Consider the following 22446-nt stretch of genomic DNA (forward strand, 5'->3'; position numbering starts at 1 on the left):
ATATAGAAAAATCTATATTTTTGACAACACTACATTGCACTTGGTTTATTATTTCAGATGCCTTTTTAAAAGACTACAATTGAAAACTGTACATATTATATATCAAATTTAAGTGGCTAGTAGGAGTGACTGCGTTAAAATGCTGAAATCCACCCGCATTTGGTGTGTTGGCGGCTGTTAATGTCAAGCCCTGGCCTTCAATGAATAAATATTAAACCTTTAATATTTCTGTGTGGTTACAGTGAATATGTCAATAGGTTTTGGTAACTGACCTTGATGGGAGAGATGTGGAAGTACTCGTACAGGCTGATGGGGGACGTGTCTGTGGCTGAAACATGATTCAACTCAGTCTTCAGATACTCGATGTCCTTCTCAAACAACTCCACCTAAAGTACAACACCACAACAGACATACAACAAGAGATCGAATCACTACCGGTCAAAAGTTTGGGGTCAGAAAGATTTCTTTTTATGTTTTTGAAAGAAGTCTCTTGCTCACCAAGGCTGCATTTATTTATTGTAAACCATTTTACAATTTGCAATAACTGTTTTCTATTTAAATATATTTTATGAATGTACTAAATGTATTCATGTAATGTCTGAATTTTCAGCATCATTACTCCAGTCTTCAGTGTCACAAGATCCTTCAGAAATCATTCTAATATGATGATTTGCTGCTCAAGAAACATTTCTGATTATTATCAATATTGAAAACAGTTGTGCTGCTTCATGCATCCGTGATGCACTTTTATTCAGGATTCATTGATAGAAATAGAAAGTTCATAATAACAGCATTTATTTGAAATAGAAATATTATGCAACATATAAATGTATTTTCTGTCAATTTTGATTAATTTAATGCATCCTTGCAGAATAAAAGTAATGTTTTATTTTTTGAAAGTTTTGAATGGTAGTGCATGTAATATAAAAATATAACCAGAGAAAGTGTGGGTGAACTAGAGAGAAAAGTTAATTAGACACATACTTGAAGACTTCAGATGCAAAAGCCTCTAAGTCCATCTAAAGTGTTGGTTTAATAATAACATTTTTATCAGGCTCCTATGTATAGGTTTCTACCCAAGTACCGGCATTTCTGAATGGGCTGAGGCTGGGATTTTGTGAGTTTGAAGTGAAAGTATTTGATGAGCGTATACTATGTGCTATGTACTAATTAAAACTGAACCATTTAAAGTAACTTTAAATAAAGTTAGACTGTTCGGATAAATTTCAAGCATCAAATCTCTCATGGGGAAAGCAGTTCTGGTGATGTGTATGACTAATCATTAATGGAGTTGCAGCCCATTCAGAGCACTTCATATCGATCACTTCTGAGGTTTTATAGGAGCATTACCTCCTGTTCAGATGTGGCAACACTGGCGTGTTCGGCAGTGAGAAGCTCAAGTATGGCATAGAGGAACCCGAGATCCATCCGCAGGTCCATCTCCTGAATCAACACTTTAAAGTACCTGTATGGACAAAAATGAAACATGTTTTGCCATTTGTTTGAGAGCAAGAGATAGTGAGAGGAATGAAACAGAGAGACTGGTGAAGGAGGAAACTCACTTGATGCGCAGAATGTCTGAGTGTCCGGCTGCTCTGGTGATGATGCTGACGTCAGCCAGCGGTTTCGGCTCTTTAATTAAAAAAAATGATATGTAATAATTCCAGATTTGTTGGACACAAAATCAACAAACAAACTGTTAAATAATAATAAAAATCATTTTAAATAAATTAAAAATTCACATGGTTTTGCGTGGATGAACTGACCTGAGTCCATGCTGACCGACTTGGGTGGTTTGACGGGGTAGAACACAAATGGGAATATGGCTCCAGGCAACTGGTTTTGGATCTGATCAGTGAACAGGGGCGTTATAATATTTTGTGCACTGACCATAATAAATATATGAATTTGTGTGTTATATATGATAAATGACCAGGGGTGCGTTTCCCGACATTACTTGCTGCTCAACTATCGTAGTACGATGCATCGTTGAAGAAATAAACTAGCTAGTCACGACTGTTTCCCGAAACCGTATTGTCGCAAAAATGGTCGTTCAATCACATTGGTTAATGATGTCACGCACGTGGTGGAGTAATAACTACTTTTAATGAATCTGTTTGAGTTTAGATTAACGCTAGATGTTTTGCTATAAATTACGGACAGGGCATCCGAGGACTATTTCTCATTTTTCTCAGTTATTTTGCTTTATTTCCAGATTCAATCATAGGGTCGTTCTTTCGTAGTAGAGCACGTTCGCACATGCGCACTCTTCAAAAACGACGCAAATGGCATTCGTATTTATTCTAAATAAAAAACATAGATTGTACTGAATGTCAGCTTGCTTATTTGGCTCAAGATAAGGATTTATTGAGTCCACATGTCAGGCAAACAAGAAACTGCTTCGAACCACAGGTCGAGAGCTGTCGTTCCAACCACATAACTTTGCGACGATGCTTGCGAATGTAAGTTGGAATGATGGTTTCAGGAAACACTGACTCATTCAACTACGCTGATAACGACGGAACTTGAGACCCTAGTTGGCTAACGATGCTTTTGGGAAACGCACCTCTGGGCTGAGTTTCCCAAAAGCATTGTGAGCCTAAGTCCATTGCCACCAATGTTCTTTACGATCAACTTAGCTCACGTTGCTTTTGGGAAACGCAGCCCTAAGCTATGCCAATTCCTTTACTGGGTGTGAAACAGACCTGAATCCTGTTGATCTGGACCCGGTAGGTTTTCTGACGGGCGGAGACACTGTACTCCACCTTTAGTGCTGGCAAGAAGTTCCTCCTGAGAGGAGCATCAAAGGGCTGCATTATCCTCATGTCCAACCCATTTGCAGCAAACAACACCTGATGGACATACGGTACAGCCAGAGATAAATTAAAACAAGCATGACTTCTCTCCTTCTTGCAGTCTGTGTTATTTTGCAACTTGGCAGGGGGTTGCTGATGCTGGCCAATGGCAGATAAAATGGTTGTTATAAAAAAAGTAAATAACACATGTATAACAAAATTGAACGCAAAATGCGATGTTTATTTTAATTAGAAATAAATTACTTGAAAATGAATCAATCTGACAAATTAAATCTGTAAAATAAACTGATTTACACTTTAGATAGCAACTTCTTGATTCTTTGCAACTTCTAATCATCTGTACTCGTTCTGCGGAGTCTGTCTGCTTCTTTCGACACTGTAAACCACCAGATTCTCCTCTTAACCCTCATGACAATGGGTGTCTCAGGAACTGCACTCCACTGGTTCAAGTCTTACCTCTCAGGTAGGTCTATCAAGGTTTCTTGGAGGGGTGAGGTGTCTTAGTGTCACCAACTAATTACCGGAGTGCCTCAGGGCTCAGTACTGGGACCACTCCTCTTCTCGATCTACATGTCCTTACTAGGATTGGCCATTCATGCACATGGCTTTTTTTTATCACTGCTATGCTGATGACACAACTCTCATTCCAGCAGGATGATCCGATTTTAGCTGGATCTCAGCTTGCCTGACAGACATTTCTTGCTGGATGAAGGACCACCACCTTGAAATCAACCTTGCTAAGACAGAGCTGTTGCTGTTCCAGTGAACACAACACTTCATCACAACTTCACCATTCAGCTAAGCTCTTCAACAATCATACTTTCCAGGACAGCCTGGAATATTGGAGTTATGATTGATGATCAGTTGAGCTACATTGACCATATTGCTACAACTGCCCCACAGTGCAGAATTGCCTTATACATTATGAAATCTCTCTTCATCAAATTGCACTGGCTGCCAGTTGCTGCTTATAATAAATTCAAGCTACTGACACTTGCCTACAGAACAATCAATCGCTCTGCACTCCATACCTAATCTCACTACTTCAGACCTACAGTATGTGCCCTCCAGAAGCTTGTGTTCTGCGGGTGAACGCCATATTGTGGTGCCATCGCAAACAGGCACAAGTCACTATCGCGGACATTTACCTTTACTTTTCCCTGCTGGTGGAATGACCTGCCTAAATCCACCCCAGCAGCGGTGTCTTTAGCTGTTTCTTGAAATAAAATAAAAAACATGGCTAAAGACACATCTCTTTCGTGAACACTTGACCCATTAACACTAACACACAATCTTCATCTTCAAAAAATATTTTTATTTGAATTTGTCTATTGTTGCCCTTTGTTGGATAAATTGCTTAGCTTTTTTTTCCCTCTTTGTTAGTCACTTTGGATACAAATGTCTGCTAAATAAAAAAAATTAATAATTAATACTATAGTTTTTTTTTCTTTCAAATGTGCTAAAACCCGCATCCAGCACTTTTACTGTGGCCAAACTGGAAAAAAAAACATATTGACCCTGATTTAAAACATGCCAAATAGTGGCCGATACATTTCAGCCTTGGTAATGTATCGGTCGACCACTAAAAAAGGATCCAATCACAACAGGAGTCATTTACATGTAGAAGCCTTAAAGGTACAGTAACAAAAACACTCAGTTTAATCTGATAATAAGACGCCTTGCCTGTAAGGCTGTAAATTGGTTCCAGTATGCACTAACCTGGTAGTCGTTCTGTAGGTCAATGATGGTGCTGTCCACTGGACCGCTCTCCATATAATCTCTATAGTGCTGTTCCAACATCGTAGCCTCTTTAACACTCAAAACCTTCCATCGGCTCCGCTTCTTAGGCTTTGTTTCCCACACCACATCAGAACTGACCAACACACACACATAAAGTTAACTTGATCCATTTCTATAAGCAAAATATCTTTTTCTTTTACCAACACCATTTTAAAGGGCTGTTTACACCAAAGACAATAAGTAAAACAGCAAATATAAAGTTTTAATAATTGTTCTAATTCTATGAGAATAGCAGAGCCCACACCACAACTATAACGATAAAAGCAGAGAGGAAAAATATCGCAAAAATCACCTTCAGAAAAAACATCTGATGAGCTGATAAAAACACTGACAGCCAATCAGAATCCACCTGACTTTAAAGAGCTTGAGCATTTAAAAGTGGCAGACGACAAAATTGCAGAGCACTTATTATAAACAAAACAGTATTGTGCATTACTTTGCAAAAAAGAAGTACACTTTGGTATGCTTTTCAAAAGAATACATAAAAATTACATTTGTAACAATGCAGTTGCAATTTAAAATATATTAACATCAAATGTAATAATGAATAACACTGCAGTTAAAATTACAATCAAGCACATCAAAAGATTATTATTTTTATATGTACTTTTAAGTAAAACATTTATTTATACATTTATAAATTATTGCATTTTTTAATATAGTGTATTTAAGTGTAAGAAATATAGTCATTACACTTTAAGTGGCCTTTTATTTCAGTAATATTATATGATCTTCAGGTAGTTTTAAAAAAATATTTACTTTTAAGATTTGAAGTACAGTACAAGTTCACATTCAATACAATTAAGTGCACTTTTTTTCCCCACAAGGGTTGGTGTGGATGCTAGTTATCATTATATTTATCTTTTTAGTTATTGTTCTTGGTCTGAAAGGGCCTTAAACATGCTTATACCATGGTCTGGGTGAATACTCGATTATGATTGGCTGCAGGGTGTCCATTAAAAAGTGATAGAGGACACCTAGTAAAGGAGTTCTGGTGAAACTGACTGTTTACCGTTCGAAATTAATAAATAAATGCGCTGGCTACATCAGCTGTGAGTAACCATAGCAACAGGCAGTCAAAGTATCTATACGGACTATAAATCGAGCGGACAATAAATATCTCCGGACCGGTTGCTAAATAAACCGTCAGGCGTAACCAGGGAAACCAAGTTATTGTTTGTAAAAACTTTAGATTTCGATTGTAAAACTAATTAAAATATAAACTAATGTTTTAAAAATGTGTTATTTGGCAAGTGACCATGGTATAAGCGGGTTAATGCCCTTCGAGGTGTCCATTGTCAGGTATTAATGGACTTTGGCGGAGGCGCGCGTCGGATGGTTCACGCCTCGCCGTCGTCATTGTAATACCAGACAATGGACTCCTCTTTGGGCATTAACCCTTACTTAACATTAAGTTTAGCAGAACACGACACCCAGCAGTACCTGGTAATGCCAATGAAAGCCACTTCTTGGCTGGTGGTGTTGTTGACCAGTGAAATGCCCATGTTCTGTAACGCGATACAGATTTCTTGTTCAGCCAGCTCAATTTTCTCGCTCTCGCAAATCTTCTTGTAGACACGCCGTTCTGTGGTGAAAAGTGCCACACGCTGGAGGCCTTCATAAAATGAGATGACAAAAAACTTTCCCTCCTTGTTCACATCCAACAACTGGTCCTATAGGACAAACAAAAACAGAGACCCAGACGAACATTCAGCTTCACGTCTTCAATCAAGTGCAAGATTAAGTCCATAAAGTGTGGGGGAAAAACTGTTAATATTGTAATGGACTATTAAACTGGCTAGTTTTTATAGTTCTCACCTCTTCACTCTTCAGCTCTCCTTTGAACTTGCCCCATTTCCAGCTCAGGATTCTTGAGCCGGTGGGTTCAGCCCAAGTGTAGTAGACGGCCTGTCCTGGACCCAGCTCATCGATTTCTTTCTGAGAGCTGCCAGAATCACACCATTAGTTCAGACTGACCTCCACATGACCAAACATCACACAAAAACATCAAAAAAATTGCAACAAAGTTCAACAAACTCTGTACAAAACAACAAAAACAAAAATCACAGTGAAACGTGAAAACACACAACCGCCAAAAGGTTTGGGGTATGATTTTTTTTCCATAGCAAATTCATACTTTTATTCAGCAAGAATTAATTAAATAATTAAACGTGTCAGTAAAGACATTTATAATGTTACAAAAGATTACGAATTCAAATAAACTTTCCATTAATAATAACAACAAAATGTATCACGGTTTCCACAAAAATATTGTAACTGTTTTCAACATCAAATCATCATATTATACTGATTTCTGAAGGATCATGTGACTAAAGACTGGAGTAATGATGCTGAAAATTCAGCTTTGATCACAGGAATAAATTACAGTATAAAATATATTCAAATAGAAAAGAGTTATTTTAAATGGTAATAATATTTCACAATATTACTGTTTTTACTGTATTTGATGAGCAGAAGAGACTGCTTGATAAAAAAAACTTTTACAGAGCCCAAACTTTTGAACGGTAGTGTGTATTGCAAAAAAGAAAAGAACTATATGAATGTGAGACACTTTCACAAGCTACACTTTACAATTTGAGAGATAAAGTTGAAATTATGACGGCAATGCAGCCACAGCAGCCAGGAGCTCACAGGTGCTTTTATAGCATATAGAAATCACAGAAATAACAGTAATTTACACTTCATACACAGCACAGGCACTTCAACTTCCCTTAACAGCAGCCAAAGTCACAATAGTTAAGTGTTTAAAGAGAGGGAAAAGGAAAATTATTCATGCTCTGTATTCCTCATCAGAAAATGTTCCACTAAGACACAATACAGTTCATTTGTTAGCAAATGGAAATGAAGCTGTAAGCTCAGAAACAGGAAGAAAGTTGGCTAATTTCCTTTTCCTGTCCACAAAATAAAATCATCAGAAGAGAAGAAAGATTAGCGCAAGGTTCAGTTCAGACTCCAACCTGAAAAGCTGTGGAAGAAAAATAAGTTAAAGAAGAAACTTTTATTCATTTCAAAGTGTTTTGGATGGAGTCGTGCGTCTCCCTTCACCAGATCCTGCGTAAGATTGCAAGGAAAAGAAATAGTTTCATGTGTATCACTTCATCTGTGTGAGTGTTTATGTGTGTGTTTGTGTACCAGAGGGAATCGGTCTCTTCCCCCAGTGATAAAGAGATATCCAGTATCTCATTCTGAACCCAAGTAGAACATTTCCGCTTCTTGGTGCTACAAGGGAAGGAAACATAAAACCAAACAAAACAGACGATTAAAGCCATTACAAACACTCATACACACTTCAGTGGACGAAAGCTTGGGTTTCATCTTCACTGCATTAACAACAGATTAAAACTCTAGAATGTAGACAAGACAATAACAAGTATGAAAATGCAAAAACATAAATAAAAAAAAACTTGAAAGTGGCTTAAAATTGGGTTGAAGGTTCACTGGCTGCTCCAGTCTAGTCAATGGCATTTTTAACTCTTTTTGCAAAAGGATAAAGAAAAGCAAAAATATAATTTAAATGTTGCATTTACAAATTATTTATTTATTATTTTTACGTATATTTTAAAACATGAATTAAATAAATTTGTCAATTAAGTTACATTATTAATTTTTTAATTAAAACATGGATAATTGTTTTCTTCATTTTATTTTATCCTCCATTAAAGTGAACGTTCAGCTAGAAATAACATTGTGGGATTTATTATTTATTAATATATTATTTTTCCATGCCCCTGCATGAATTATTGTATTGTATTGTATTGTATTGTATTTAGGGCTGTCAAGCGATTAATTTTTTTAATCTAATTAATAACACGGTGTGGCGATTAATTAATCGTGAATTAATCGCACGTCATATTTGGCTGAGAAATTTAAAGATGATTTAAAGTCATTATTGTGTTAAATGAGAAAAGCATCAAATAGACATTATAAAAAAGCAACTTTAGAAGAAAAAAAAAAAAACGTTTTTAATTGATTCAACATAGAATTTATTACACAAACTTTTAGGCTTCAATGGCCATGGCCGTCATGACGAGTAAATGATGACAATTTTCATTTTAAGGTGGACTATATATTTTTTTCCTTTATTAATATGGAAATATGAAATAATTATTCTTTAATGAAATAATACTCTAAATAAGAAACTAAAACTGCCAGTAGGTGGTGGTAAATGTCTAAAGGAGTAATTCATTCATTCATTCATTCAAACGGATGATTCATTCAGGAATGAAGTAAATGGCTCTCTTTATGAACGAGTCATTGAATCATTAGTTCACCCGATTGATTCGCTCAAAACGCAGATTCATTCAGAAACGAAACACGAGTGTGTTGCTCAGAGACGCAGTACTTTTCTGCTCTGGCTTAAAAAGGTAATATTTTGGTTGGCAAAACTGAGACAATAAAAAAACAGACAATATTGTGTCTAAAACATAATCTTAACTTCTTATTCATTGAACTGTTGTATAAAATCAATATCACTCATGCGATATTGTGCTCGTTATATAATTATATGATATAAATATGAGACAAAAACTCATACAGGGGCATTTTTCCCCTGATATCTTGAATTTTAGGGTAATTCTAACGGCATTATATAGGCTTATATATAACTATGGTCTGGGGCGGTGCGGGTTTGCGTTAAATGCGTTAATTTTAAAGTGTTATTTTTTTCTATAACTAATTAATTAAGTGAATGTGTTACATAATGTTATATGTAACGTATACATAAAATGCAGCTAGATATTGTAATCGACACATTTCACTCCTCAGAATTCACAATTACAATGTTCATTTCATCAATAAAAATCAAACGCAAGGCATATAAACACACAGTACATGACGAACAGGGCCAAAAACAACTGATGCTGGACCATTGGACAATCCTTCTTGCTGTCCCAGATGTTGTCTTTAAACTCTGGAATGCTTTGAGCTTTGATAAGTTTGTGGTTCTCACCTCTGATGGAACTGCAGCGTCTGGTCTTTAGTGTGGTTGATGAGGAGGAAGGGAGCGGCACCATCATGGTAATCAGAGAACCGGATCACAGCCGAATGTTCTGTCAGGTTCACGTCCACAATAATACCACCCAACTAGAGTCGAGAGGGAAGGAGACAGGGATGAGTTGAGGGGGAGTGTGTTTGTGCATCTCAGGCTGTGTGTGAAACACTGACTCACTGTTTTGTCCAGGTGCAGCAACAGGCAGTTCTCTGGTTGGTGGAAGTCAAACGCTTGCGGCGATGATTGACAGCCCTCCACTTTCACTTTGAGTTTCTTTGAGTCTTTCTCTGGCCAGAATGGAACGGCAGTCTAAGGAGCAGACAGATATATTATATTATATTATATTATATTATATATATATATATATATATATATATATATATATATATACACACACACACATATATATATATATATACACACACACACACACACATACAGTACCAGTCAAAAGTTTGGAAACACTACTATTTTTAATGCTTTTGAAAGAAGTCTCTTATGCTCATCAAGCCTGCAGTTAAAAAAAAAAAAAAAAAAAACAGTAATATTATGAAATATTATTACAATTTAAAATAATGGTTCTCTTTTTTAATATACTTTAAAATGTAATTTATTTTTGTGATGCAAAGCTGAATTTTCATCAGCAAGTACTCCAGTCTTTGGTGTCTTATGATCCTTCAGAAATCATTCTAATATGCTGATTTGATACTGTTATTATCAATGATGGAAACAGTTGTGCTGTTTAATATATTTTTTTGGAATACTTTTTTCAGGATTCATTGATGAGTAAAACGTTAACAGCATTTATTCATAAAAACAGCATTTATTCAAAATAAAAACATTTCTAACAATATAAATCGTTACCATCACCTTTTATCAATTTAACGCATCCTTGTTGAATTAAAATACTAATTTCTTAAAAAAAAAATAGTTATTGTTCCCAAACTTTTGAACGGTAGTGTATATTGTTACAAAAGATTTCTATTCTAAATAAATACAGTTCTTTTTAACTTTTTATTCATCAAATAATCCTGAAAAAAGTATCTCAGGTTATAAAAAAATATTAAACAGCACAACTGTTTCCAACATTGATCATAAATCATCATATTAGAATGATTTCTGAAGGATCATAAGACACCAAAGACTGGAGTACTTGCTGATGAAAATTCAGCTTTGCATCACAAAAATAAATTACATTTTAAAGTATATTAAAAAAGAGAACCATTATTTTAAATTGTAATAATATTTCATAATATTACTGTTTTTTTTTTTTTTTTTTTTTTTTTTAACTGCAGGCTTGATGAGCATAAGAGACTTCTTTCAAAAGCATTAAAAATAGTAGTGTTTCCAAACTTTTGACTGGTACTGTACATTATATATATATATATATATACACATATACATACATACATACAGTCAAACCAAAATGTATTCAGACACCTTCAACATTTCTCACATTATCACAGTTTATTCGCTATAGTTTAGTTTATTCGCTATAGTTTTTTATAGTTTAGAAATGGTAATAAAATATGAGAAGAACTCCCAGTTGATATTTGACTGGTTTTGTCCATCCTTCTGTTAGACTGTCTCACAGATGAATCATGTTGAATATCTGTCAGCTGTTAAATTTAACTACACAGTTAGATTATACCAATTTAGGTCAACCAATTACCAAGCAATGCTTCATTTTGTTCAGTCTGTGTGTAAAAAGGTCACATTAGCAATTAAAGAAAAACACTTCAGCAAAACATGGTCAGGTCAAAGTGTCTGAATCACTTTTGGTCCCACATTTTTACTGGTAGTCACTGTATGAAGAATTATTGGGTATAATATGTCTCAGTTTACTTTATTTTGCTCTCCTCGCTTACATAAATGAACTATAGTGTCCTGCACCCACTAGTAAAAAAATATCAAAAATGATATCTGGTGTCTGAATAATTTTTGGTTTGACTGTATATATCATAATTCAGAGAATTATTAACATTTCTCCTGTTAGAAGCAGCTTTCTCTCCTGACCTGTCCGGGTCGTGCCTCAGTCCAGAGCTCGGGACCCTCCTCGCAGACCTGAATCACATGCTTGCTTCTGTTCACCAGCATGTAGAAAGGCAGGAACGTCACCAACCGTGTCAAACTGAAGCTGGATGCATCGATCTTCACTCCCACCTACCATCAAACCACACATTACTCAACACGTACTCAGCTTAAGTCACTGTGGCATTTGCAACCCATTTTCATTTTTTGTAAACTGACATATTTCTGAGTGAAACAGAAGATTCAATATAGGATGGGACTTGACTATCTGTTGGGAATTGATTAGATTGTGAAGGTGGTGATCAGTCCAGTATTTTAGAATGATTTATATACTATTATATTATTCATTCATTTTTTAATTTTGAATATTATTTTTATATTTTCATTTTATTTCATTTTATTTTGTATTATTTATTATTTTATTATTTATAATTTTTATATTTCTATTTAGCTTTAATTTATTATTTCAGATTTAGTAAAAGTAATGTTATTTAAACTTCAACTTATTTTATTTGAATTCATTTAAGTTTTTCCTTTTAATATTTTATATTTAAATTGATTTCAGCTTTATATATATTAATAATAACAATTGTATTAGTGTTAGCTAACAATAACTACACTGCATCAATCTCCAAAACAGTTTATTATGATTTCATGTTAATTTTGTATGAATTATTTCCTTAAAAATAAATAAATAAAATGGTCCATAAAGTTTTCCATATATATACACATGTATATGCACACACACATATATACATTATACATGCACACACATATACATATATATTTACATATATATAAATATATGTTTTTTTTTCCCTTAACTTTTATATATATATACTTTTTTCGGGTTAATGGACGAGCACATTTTTGTGTATATAAACAAAATCAATAATTTAAATAAATCAAAAAAGTGATTCGCTGATTTAATCGAAAGGTGGGTATTCCATTATAGCTGACATATTAAATGTGATTTCTCCTTTAATTTTTTAAAAAGTGGTCCATCTCCTCCCTTAAACTGTCCATAGTAAGACAAGGAACATGTATTAAGGAAGTAAATAAGGTAAATTTTGATTTCATTTTGACTTTAAATGTATTAAAAAGTGATGGTTTCATCGAAAGAACGGTCACCATGTAATCCTTCTGTCTGCCTTTGCATTTGACGTCACCATAACTCCCGACGGTGTCAATAGAGAAATCGTCTGATAGTTCACTTTCTGAAATCATCAAGCGAATCTGAAAACAACAGAAAGAGAAGTTAGATAACTGATCAGTGAAACAGCTGAATGTTCACTTGACATTCTTCCCAACCTTGTTGTTCTGCAGAAAGTTGCGTGGCTTGAAGGAGAAGAGGAGGGGCATGTCGTAATCCTTCGGGTGTTTGCGATGAATATCATCTGCCTTGTACTGTAACAGTCGGCCTGTCTTATTCACCATCCAGTAAGGTGAGTGAATGGCCACCACCACCTGACCCTCCTCCTTCTTAACATGGACAGCAATGTCTAACTCCGGCCTCGCATCCGGCTCCTCTTCTGATCCCAGCGAGTGGAATTTCATGAAGCTGATCTCTTCATGGTCGCTGCAGAGACTGTAATGGGACTCCCAGTCCTGCTGCAGGTATCCCAGAAGCCTCAGCTCCAGAGAGGAGAAATCCATGATGGCTGTGTGGATCTGGGAGGAGTGGCCCTCTTTTAGTGAGGTAGAGGGGAAATCTCCATTGCCCTGCAAAAACAAAACAGTTTTGTACTGGAATTGCTACGTTCTTAACTATGAATTTAATACCCGTTACATAACAGAAAGTAGTATTTTTTCATTTCGGAAAGTCTTTGTTGCATTCCCAAATGCAAATTATAAGCGACTCAAACACAGAGAGAACTTGCAGAGAAGCATTTACTGTGAATGGAAACTGAAAATGAACACAGTGTTTGCTCTACTCTGAAACATGCAGCGCGTCAGAGTCATAGACTGTACAATAATACGGACGTAGTGTCCGTGACGTCAGCCATAGGTTTCTAAAGAGCATTTTTGGGCAAAAAATTGTCAAAGAGACAGATTAGCTGAAGTGACGTGATGCTAACAGAAAGCAGACAAACGCTAGTAGTGACATTAGCGGAAATCCACCTGTCACTCAAGTGGCCACACCCTTAATTATGCAGAACTTTAAGGCTTAATATAATTTAAACAGATGAGTCATAAAAATATTCACCCCCCTCACAGTCGTCATGAAGGGCAAAATTAGCTATATAGACCAAAACCACTTTTTGTTCCAGGTTGTAAACACATTTTTTTCTGCTGTAAAGTTGGGCATTTTAACATGCGGGTCTATGGGATTGACTCTCTTCTGCAGCCGGTCTCTAGTGGCCAGTCGATGAACTGCAGTTTAAGTCACTTCTGTGTTGGATTCAAGAGAGAGACCGGAAGGTTGCCGCTTGGTCGGAGTATATTTGTATATAATTTTATCACAACCGTTGCGATTTGATGATCGTACAAAGCCATATCACATTCTCACAACAATGCATTGTCAAAATATGAAGTTACCCGGCAACTGGCAAGTAACACCGTTTCAGTGCAGATTTTTACTCGCATTTGGCTCTTTGAACCCTGACTAACTGTCCCGCAGATCCGCAATCCGCGCATGAAGTAAACGTATTAGAAAACGTAACATTTTGCAGTTTATTTAGTAATTAACTGCCATTTCGTAATTTCAATCATCATATAGTAACCCCCCTCCCCAACCATGTGATTTACACAATTCACGTGGGTCGTACTTTTCAGGTCGGAAAATAAGCAAATCCGTTAAAATATGGGCAAGGAAAACACACCCCTGATAAATGCTAAAACAGGGAAAATTAGCATGCACAATTAAAATATCCAATATCAGCCAATTTCTATCCAATATCAACTGATCGATAAATTAAAATATCTCTAATATAGGCAAGAAAACCTATATGGAACCGTTACAGTGGGAATCTGTAATAAAAGATAATATCTGTGACAGGCCAAACTACAACATATCTGTCTCAGTGAGCTCTCGTACCTTCAGCTTGAAGGTGATGGGGTACGGCAGAAGGTTTCGGAGGAGAACCGTGGGCCACAGGTGCAGAACGATGGGCTTGTCAAACTCCTCCTCGGTGCTGTGGGACATCACAGCGTCTGGAAGAGGAATCATGTTGACCTTCAGCATCTGGGCGCTGTCTTCATGATGATGGCAGTTCTTCACCAGACACTCTCCAGGCTTCTGAATCACCTCATTATATGTGAAACCATCGGAGCGCTTGTACTGATCCTGGCCTTCAGTTACAGGCTGCAGACTCAGTTCAGCTCTGAAAACAACCAACACACATTTTAAAATGGAAAGCTTATTGGTTTAAAGTGGCCCCATTGTGCCATTTTAAAGGCTCCTAATTTTGTTTACATGCATCCAAGGTCAAAAACACTACCGCTCCAGTATGTTGTGATTGGTCGAATGCTTACAGAGCGTTTCAGAAACCAAACACCCATTATCATATCCTAATTTCAGCTCTGGATCTTTCTAAGCACATGATAAACAGTGATACGAACCTTAAAGGGATATTTCACCACTGGAAAGATGAATGTGTATTTAAATTGGGTCATTTATGAAGTAGAAATGTGAAATTATTTTAGAAGTTGGTGCCTTCTAGACTGAGAAAAGCCAGAAAATGTATTTTTGGCTCATGTGGATGAAAGACAACAACTCCCAGAATGCACTTGCTCTACGAGGCCACTCCCAAGCCACGCCTACCGGTTACAGAGGGCAGTATCGGAAGAAATGACATTATTTTCCTGTTTATCACTGTAAAGCTGCTTTGAAACAATATGTATTATATAAAGCGCTATATAAATAAAGGTGACTTGACCTGACATCATTCACGGGCAGCCAATGAACACCATAGCCTGGCATTATGCAAATTTATTACAAACCTCCATAGGTTCATGCAGAAAGTAAGACAGGAATTACTGACGACTCGTTTCAGGCGGTTCAGAATCAGTTCTTTCTTTTGCAAGACAATAACTCTTTGATCTTTGAAACTTTGCAGACTGTTTACATTCACAAACAGCTATATTACACACTACATGAAAGGTGATATTAAGAAAAACCCACAATAAGAGTCATATATATATAGGATGAAGGAATGATTCAGGCTCAAATAGCTTTTCATGGATATTTTCCTTCCTCTATTTGACCCCTATGACATGCTAGTTTTTATCTGCGTCAAAATAGGAGAAAACTGGACAAGGTTTGAAAAAGAAATTGAAAACACCTGGTCTTATTAAAGGGGTGGTATAATGCCCTTTTCACAAGATGTAAAATAAGTCTCTGATGTCCCCAGAGTGTGTATGTGAAGTTTTAGCTAAAAATACCCCACAGATATTTTTATATAGCATGTTAAAGTTGTCACTTTTTGAGGGTGAGCAAAAACACACCATTTCTGTGTCTGTTCCTTTAAATGCAAATGAGCTGCTGCTCCCGGCGCAGGGGGCGGAGCTTCAAGAGCTTGTGTCCTTTTACCTCACACAGACATGCACTGAAAATTTCAAAAACTTTCAGCCTTTTATGTTCAAACCAAAGTCAGAAAGATGGAGAGACTCAAGAAGAAGTGACAACATGTAGACAACATTTCTGAATGATTAGTTGATGAATTTATGCAGCTTATGTGTAGCTATCTTCTAGTCATTGATTAGCTTATTCTGTCATGATAATCTATAAATCGCTTTCCTGGGGGTGGGGTTTATGTAAATTTTAGGGTTTGTGATGTCACTAACCCAGGAGGAATGTCGTGTAGTCCCTACCAGCCGTTTGTTGTAGTCCTTAAAAAGCAATTTCTTTAAAAGCAAATATCTCCCTTTGCTTTGAACTTTGAGCATTGTAACTTTGCAGATGTTGTTTATGCTCAAACAGCAACATTACACACTAACTAAATTGACAAAAGTGAAATCATAATCAACCACCCCTTTAAAAAAAGACATTTAGCTGCAGCCAAGTGACTTTACGTGGCTCAACATTTGCTGCTCTGCGACCCACAGTCTGAAAACCCCTGCTTTAAAGAGTCCTATCTGACACTGACCTGTAAGAGCCGAGCGGCACACAGAACTCTTCTGTCGGCAGAGAGATGCCCAGACACTCAGATCCTTCAAAAACACGGATCGGCACCGAAAAGTGATTGATAATCTAGAAAAAGCAAGAAAAAGCAATGACATCATGAACAATACTATGGAAGGCATTTTTTGCCAATTTTAAATAAATCAATTAAATGATAAAAAATGAAAACTAAAACCAGATTAACCATTACATTAAAGAAAACTATACGCAAAATATGAGACAAAATTTTGAATGAAATGAAATTATTTTATTTTAATTTTCAGTGGCAATGCATCATTTCAAATTGAAAAATAAAATGCAATTGGTGATTTGACGTTTCATTTTCACCACAATCTCGAGGCAAGACTGCCAATATTAAAATGAAAAGGCAAACATGAAAAAGAAACTCTAAATACAGTTTTTACAAAGCTTTTTCATTAATGCTCACGCAATAATAGCGACACAATTCAAATTAAAATGTGATGTTAAGTTTTCATTTTATTTCCTCTTTTATTTCACAGTTTTCATTTTCATTTTCAGTCAACCTGTATGCAAATGATATGTTAATGAGTGGGTGGGGCTTATTCTGAGAGTGTCTGAGGGCGAAGGAGTGAGTACAAGTTATTGAAACTATAAAGTGGTGATCATATTATATTCGAGACGAGTCACGATGGTGAAATCTGTGAGCCAGCTTTTGCAGGAAGCTGCCACAGCCATGCCACTGTTATTAAAGTGTGGACACACCAAACCGACGCCAAAGAACTAGCGCTGATGAAAGCCGACTGTGTTGTCGCCTCGCATCGGGGGAAAAAGCTGCACTAGTCTGTCTATTTCTGCAGATATATTTGTCTATATTCGTCCTTCAAAAAGTGAAACCAACACTGCAGGCTACAGATACACAAACCATAAACAAAGCAGCGCGTGCTTACCGAATACAATATGATCATGACATACAGTTTCAATAACTTGTACTCACTCATTCACCAGATGCTCTCAAAATAAGCTCATTAACATAATTTGCATACAGGTTGACTTTGAAAGTGAAAATAGAAATAAAATAGGAAATAAAATGAAAACTAAACTTTTTAATTTGAATTATGTCACTATCATTGCATGAGCATTAATAAAAAGCTTTGTAAAAACTATTAGCAGTTTCTTTTACACGTTTGCCTTTTCATTTTAAATTTGTCAGTCTTGCCACGATATTGTAGTGAAAATGAAACATCAATTCATCACTTGCATTTTATTTTTCAATTTGGCAGGGATGATGCATTGTCACCTTGAAAATTAAAATTAAAATGAAATATTGGAAATTGTCACATATTTTGCGTAGTTTTCTAAAATGAAACGGAATCTGGTTTTAGTTTTCCTTTTTATTGATTTTGAGAGAGGCTGTGAATAGATAGGTGTCTGCAGGGCTTGACATAAACCTTTCTGCTCACCAGCCACAGCGGCCAGTGGCTTTCCAAAGTTATTAGCCACTTTTTTCCAGCATTTTCACAATGGGGAAAAACAGCCATATAAATATTTTTAATATTATCTCATAATTTGCCGGCAGGTATATTAGGCTGCTGTCACTTTAAGACCTGACTCACAGATCTGGAGCAAATGAAACAACTGAATGAGGAGAGTTTGACGGGACTCAGTTTTGGCGGGAAATGAGTACTGGACTCAAAAATACTACATTGCACTTAGTTTAGTATTTCAGATGCCTTTTAAAAAGACTACAACTAAAAAAAATTATATATTAAATTCAATCTGCCAAAGTGGCTAGTAGGAGTGACTGTTACACGCCACTGCTGAAAAACACACACATTTGGCAAGTTCGTGGGTGTTAATGTCAAGCCCTGGGTGTCTACATGTTGTGTGTGACTGATATGTGTGTTTTTTAAATAACATCCACCTGGAAAGGAGAGCGGATCTTGACATATTTGCTCCCCTCGACAGTGTAAATCTGACAGACGAAGAAGCGAGTGACGCCTGAGTCATGGTGCATGACACTGTACATGCCCCGTCCCGTTTTGATCAGTGGGATCACGCTTGCGGTAGTGTGGCCAACCGGAGCTGGAGAAGAGCAAAAAGAAAAAGAATTTAAATTGTTTTTGTCTAGAAATTTTGCAGAATGCAACAATAAAACTTAAAGTCCTCCTGTGGTGAAAGTCAAGTTTTTAATGTTGTTTGTATGTCTATGTGTTGTTGCAGTGAACCAAACATAGTCTCAAAAACACACTTTGAAATCGCTGGTGTCAGATCAACGTGTGATCGTCAACGAGTGGATCTCTGAGCTGAGTGAGTGAGTGGAGGCGGGGCTCATTTGCATATTCATAGAACCACGTATACTAAATTGGGCAAGGGTGTCGAGTTACATTCAAGATATTTTAAGGCATGAAGGAATTTTTTTCAAGGAAAAAAAGCTTAAATATGTAATTTTGATGATCAAAGGTGAGTTTTAAGGGATAAAATGATTGACTACAGAGGGACTTTAAGATGTTCATTACATAGTTTTTTAAAAATGATTAAATATCTATTTTAATTATTTATTTGACAAATTATAATTTGAACAGAAATTTCAACAGAGATTAATGTGGTTTTAATTATTTATTTGTTTAATTTACCTATACAAAAAGTTGTTTGCCACTTGTCAGTTTGACAATGCCTTTATACAATTTTTTTTTAAATTGGCATTGATGGTTCTATTAGAAACTTTAACATCCATGGAACCTTTCCACTGCACAAAAGATCCTTTAAAATTATTCAAATGTTCTTTACACAAAGAAAATAATTGTTATTTTTAGAACTGTTGACTGAAAGGTCCTTAGTGGAACCCAAATTGGTTCTTCTATAGCATTGCTGTGAAATAACCCTTTTGGAACCTTTATTTGTTTAGAGTGTACTAGTGATTTTGTGATATATGTTCTGAAAGGGCACAGGTCGTGACGCAGTCTTACTGGGCTGGATGTAGTTTTTGGCGCTGAGGCTGGTCATGGCTGAGAACTGATCACTGGACTCAGCGCTGAGTGTGTAGTGCATATTCAGGCTCTCTCCATCCTGGAGCTCCACCACACGGTTCTTAGACTCTTTACCGATGGGTCGAAACACTTCGCTGTGCAGCACCGACACCGCCAAACCCAAGTGGTTCTTCACCACAAACGGAGCCTGGTCCTTCTGGAAGCACTCAGCGGTCTGTTTAGCAGCCTCTGCAAATGCCTGGAAAACCAAACAGAAGAAACCACTCATCTGTAAATCCATGCATTTTATCTGTAACAGAAAGACGTCTCTTTTCAACCATCTTAAAGGAGTACTGTAGTTCACTTCAGAATTTAATTTCCTGATAGTTTCCTCTCCCCCACGTCATCCAAGATGTTCATGTCTGTCTTTCTTCAGTTGAAAAGAAATTAAGGTTTTTGAGGAAAACATTCCAGGATTTTTCTCCATATAATGGACTTCAATGGGGTCCAACGGTTTCAATGCAGCTTCTAAGGGCTATACAGGATCCCTGCCGAGGAATAAGGGTCTTATCTAGCCAAACCATCGGTCATTTACTAATAAAATTTAACATTTATATACTTTTTAACCACAAATGCTCATCTTGCACTAGCTGTGATGCGCCACATAATCATGTTGAAAGGTCGCGCATGACCTAGTGTTTACAAAGCGAACGTGCAAAGACTAAGTCAAACACCATTTACTAAAAAAAACTTAAAAAAACAACAATGTCGGACGATTTTGAAGTTGGAGGAGAAAATGAGTTTTTCGCCCTACTCTACATTTTTGAACCTGAACACGTGTGACCTTTCAACATGATTACGTAATGAGTGCCGCATCGCAGAGCTAGTGCAAGACGAGCATTTGATTTTTTTTTTTAAGAAAATGGCCGATGGTTTGTCTAGATAAGACTCTTATTCCTCGGCTGGGATCGTGTCGAGACTTTGAAGCTGCACTGAAACTCACATTTGGACCTTCAACCCGTTGGACCCCATTGAAGTCACTATATGGAGAAAAATCCTGGAACGGTTTCCTCAAAAACCTTCATTTCTTTTCGACTGAAGAAAGAAAGACATTAACATCTTGGATGACGTGGGGGAGAGTAAACTATCAGGAAATTTGAATTCTGAAGTGAACTAATCCTTAAACACACTGGAATCATCTCGATCTCGTACCGTTCCTAGATTGCTGAGCATGTTAAGGCCACACTTGGTAAGGGTGACGTTAAGCTGGTCTTTACTCATGAAGCTGATGACAGTTTTATAATCAGGCACACTGCTGTCCACCTCATCAGATACCCCAGAATATGTTACTGGTTTCTTCTTCATCTGTAGAGATAAGATTATTAATCATATGAACTCATGAAAAGTTATTTTAGTAACAGATTAGGCCTGAAATGAAAGGTAACCTTCAGTAAAAGAGTCCATGGTCTAAAGCCATCTTTTTCCTCATCGTCCAGCGGCTCCAACAGCGGTTCCCACAAACCCATCATCTCATTATAATAATTGACCTACAGGAAACAAACAACTTGTTACAGGACACTAAAATCTTCTAAAAAATTGTTTCAAATCATTTATCCAGCATACTTTGAATATTGTAGAAGCTAAATAGCAGTGCCACAAGAACAATGACAATAAACCTGACACAGAATGGATGGGCATTTTGTTCACGTCTGGTCATATTTCCCTGTTTTTTTCAGCATCTCACGCCATGAGAGTCATGATAAGCTGGTTAAAAGTTGCAAAACTAGCAAAGCAATTTGAATGGTTCTGCCACTAGTTGACACAGGGACTCTTGCTGACAGTAAGAAGAAAATTCCTCTAAAAACAGTGCAACATTGTTTCATAAAAAAAAAAAAAAAAGTAACTAAAAATATGGAATTAAGCAAAAAAATAAAGCAGCAGTCTGCATTCAAAACATGTTATTAAATCGCATTGGCACTGCGGACATCTAAGATGTTGATTTGAGATATTACAATCAAGTGGGAGGTTTTTCCGAGTATTTTGCACGGTTTATAATAATACATATAGCATGAACAGAGTATAAGGATCATTGCTGGGGTTGCTGGGAGTAGGACTTCATGATTGGGCAAAAAAAAACAAAAAAAATCGAATCAGAATCTAATATACTGCTCACATGTCAAAATAAACAGTGCCGCGCTTCACTCTGAAACATGGAAAAGCATCTGCCAAGTGCATACATTTAAATCTACTGCAATTGTACTACAATGTACACTGATCTAGGGCAATCTATCTGAGATTTTTCTGATCAAAATTGCAATTGCGATTAAAAATGTGATTTAAAAAACACATCAGGTTTGCTGTACTTGTTTGTAGGGCTGCACAATTTAACCAACATTTTATGATTATATATTTAAATGTGGCTATAAAATAATAAATATTATTGTTTTTATTATTATTATTACTAAATAAAAAGTACTATTGTAATATTACACTGTAAAATAAAAAATGTGTATTTAAGAAACATAATAACATAATTATTTTATTTCATAGTACAAGTGTAAAATTACAATACTAATATTTATGGCTCTTTAATTTCTTAATTTCAAATGTTAAACCATAAAAACCTTGGACAAAAAACTGCCTCGAGTCCTTGAAGTGTCTCTTTTGTTGGTAATCGCTTCTCATTACAAGTGGTTGGCGTATGTCGTGTTTCCAAATGAACGTAATAAGTGACACAAA

At 36.2% G+C, this 22446-nt stretch overlaps 1 protein-coding gene across 2 annotated transcripts in view; it reads right to left on the reverse strand.

The window, feature by feature from the left end:
* Nucleotides 1-22446, reverse strand: part of vps13a (vacuolar protein sorting 13 homolog A) — an 80148-nt gene that overhangs the window by 20166 nt on the left and 37536 nt on the right. The window contains exons 41-60 of one of the 2 annotated variants that reach the window (XM_079896185.1): nt 21153-21254; nt 20920-21072; nt 19708-19966; nt 18663-18823; nt 16746-16849; nt 14696-14981; nt 12970-13380; nt 12790-12894; nt 11644-11790; nt 9805-9936; nt 9586-9719; nt 7770-7856; nt 6435-6561; nt 6060-6289; nt 4536-4689; nt 2706-2852; nt 1767-1848; nt 1563-1632; nt 1351-1465; nt 273-386 (exon numbers count right to left, since the gene is read on the reverse strand). In XM_079896185.1, the coding sequence (XP_079752311.1) occupies nt 273-386; nt 1351-1465; nt 1563-1632; nt 1767-1848; nt 2706-2852; nt 4536-4689; nt 6060-6289; nt 6435-6561; nt 7770-7856; nt 9586-9719; nt 9805-9936; nt 11644-11790; nt 12790-12894; nt 12970-13380; nt 14696-14981; nt 16746-16849; nt 18663-18823; nt 19708-19966; nt 20920-21072; nt 21153-21254 (3120 nt within the window). The remainder of the gene's footprint in view (nt 1-272; nt 387-1350; nt 1466-1562; nt 1633-1766; nt 1849-2705; nt 2853-4535; nt 4690-6059; nt 6290-6434; nt 6562-7769; nt 7857-9585; nt 9720-9804; nt 9937-11643; nt 11791-12789; nt 12895-12969; nt 13381-14695; nt 14982-16745; nt 16850-18662; nt 18824-19707; nt 19967-20919; nt 21073-21152; nt 21255-22446) is intronic. The other variant, XM_079896186.1, reaches the window with a different exon arrangement.

Source organism: Squalius cephalus (genome assembly GCF_949319135.1).
Source record: "Squalius cephalus genome assembly, chromosome: 16".
Lineage (NCBI taxonomy): Eukaryota > Metazoa > Chordata > Actinopteri > Cypriniformes > Leuciscidae > Squalius > Squalius cephalus.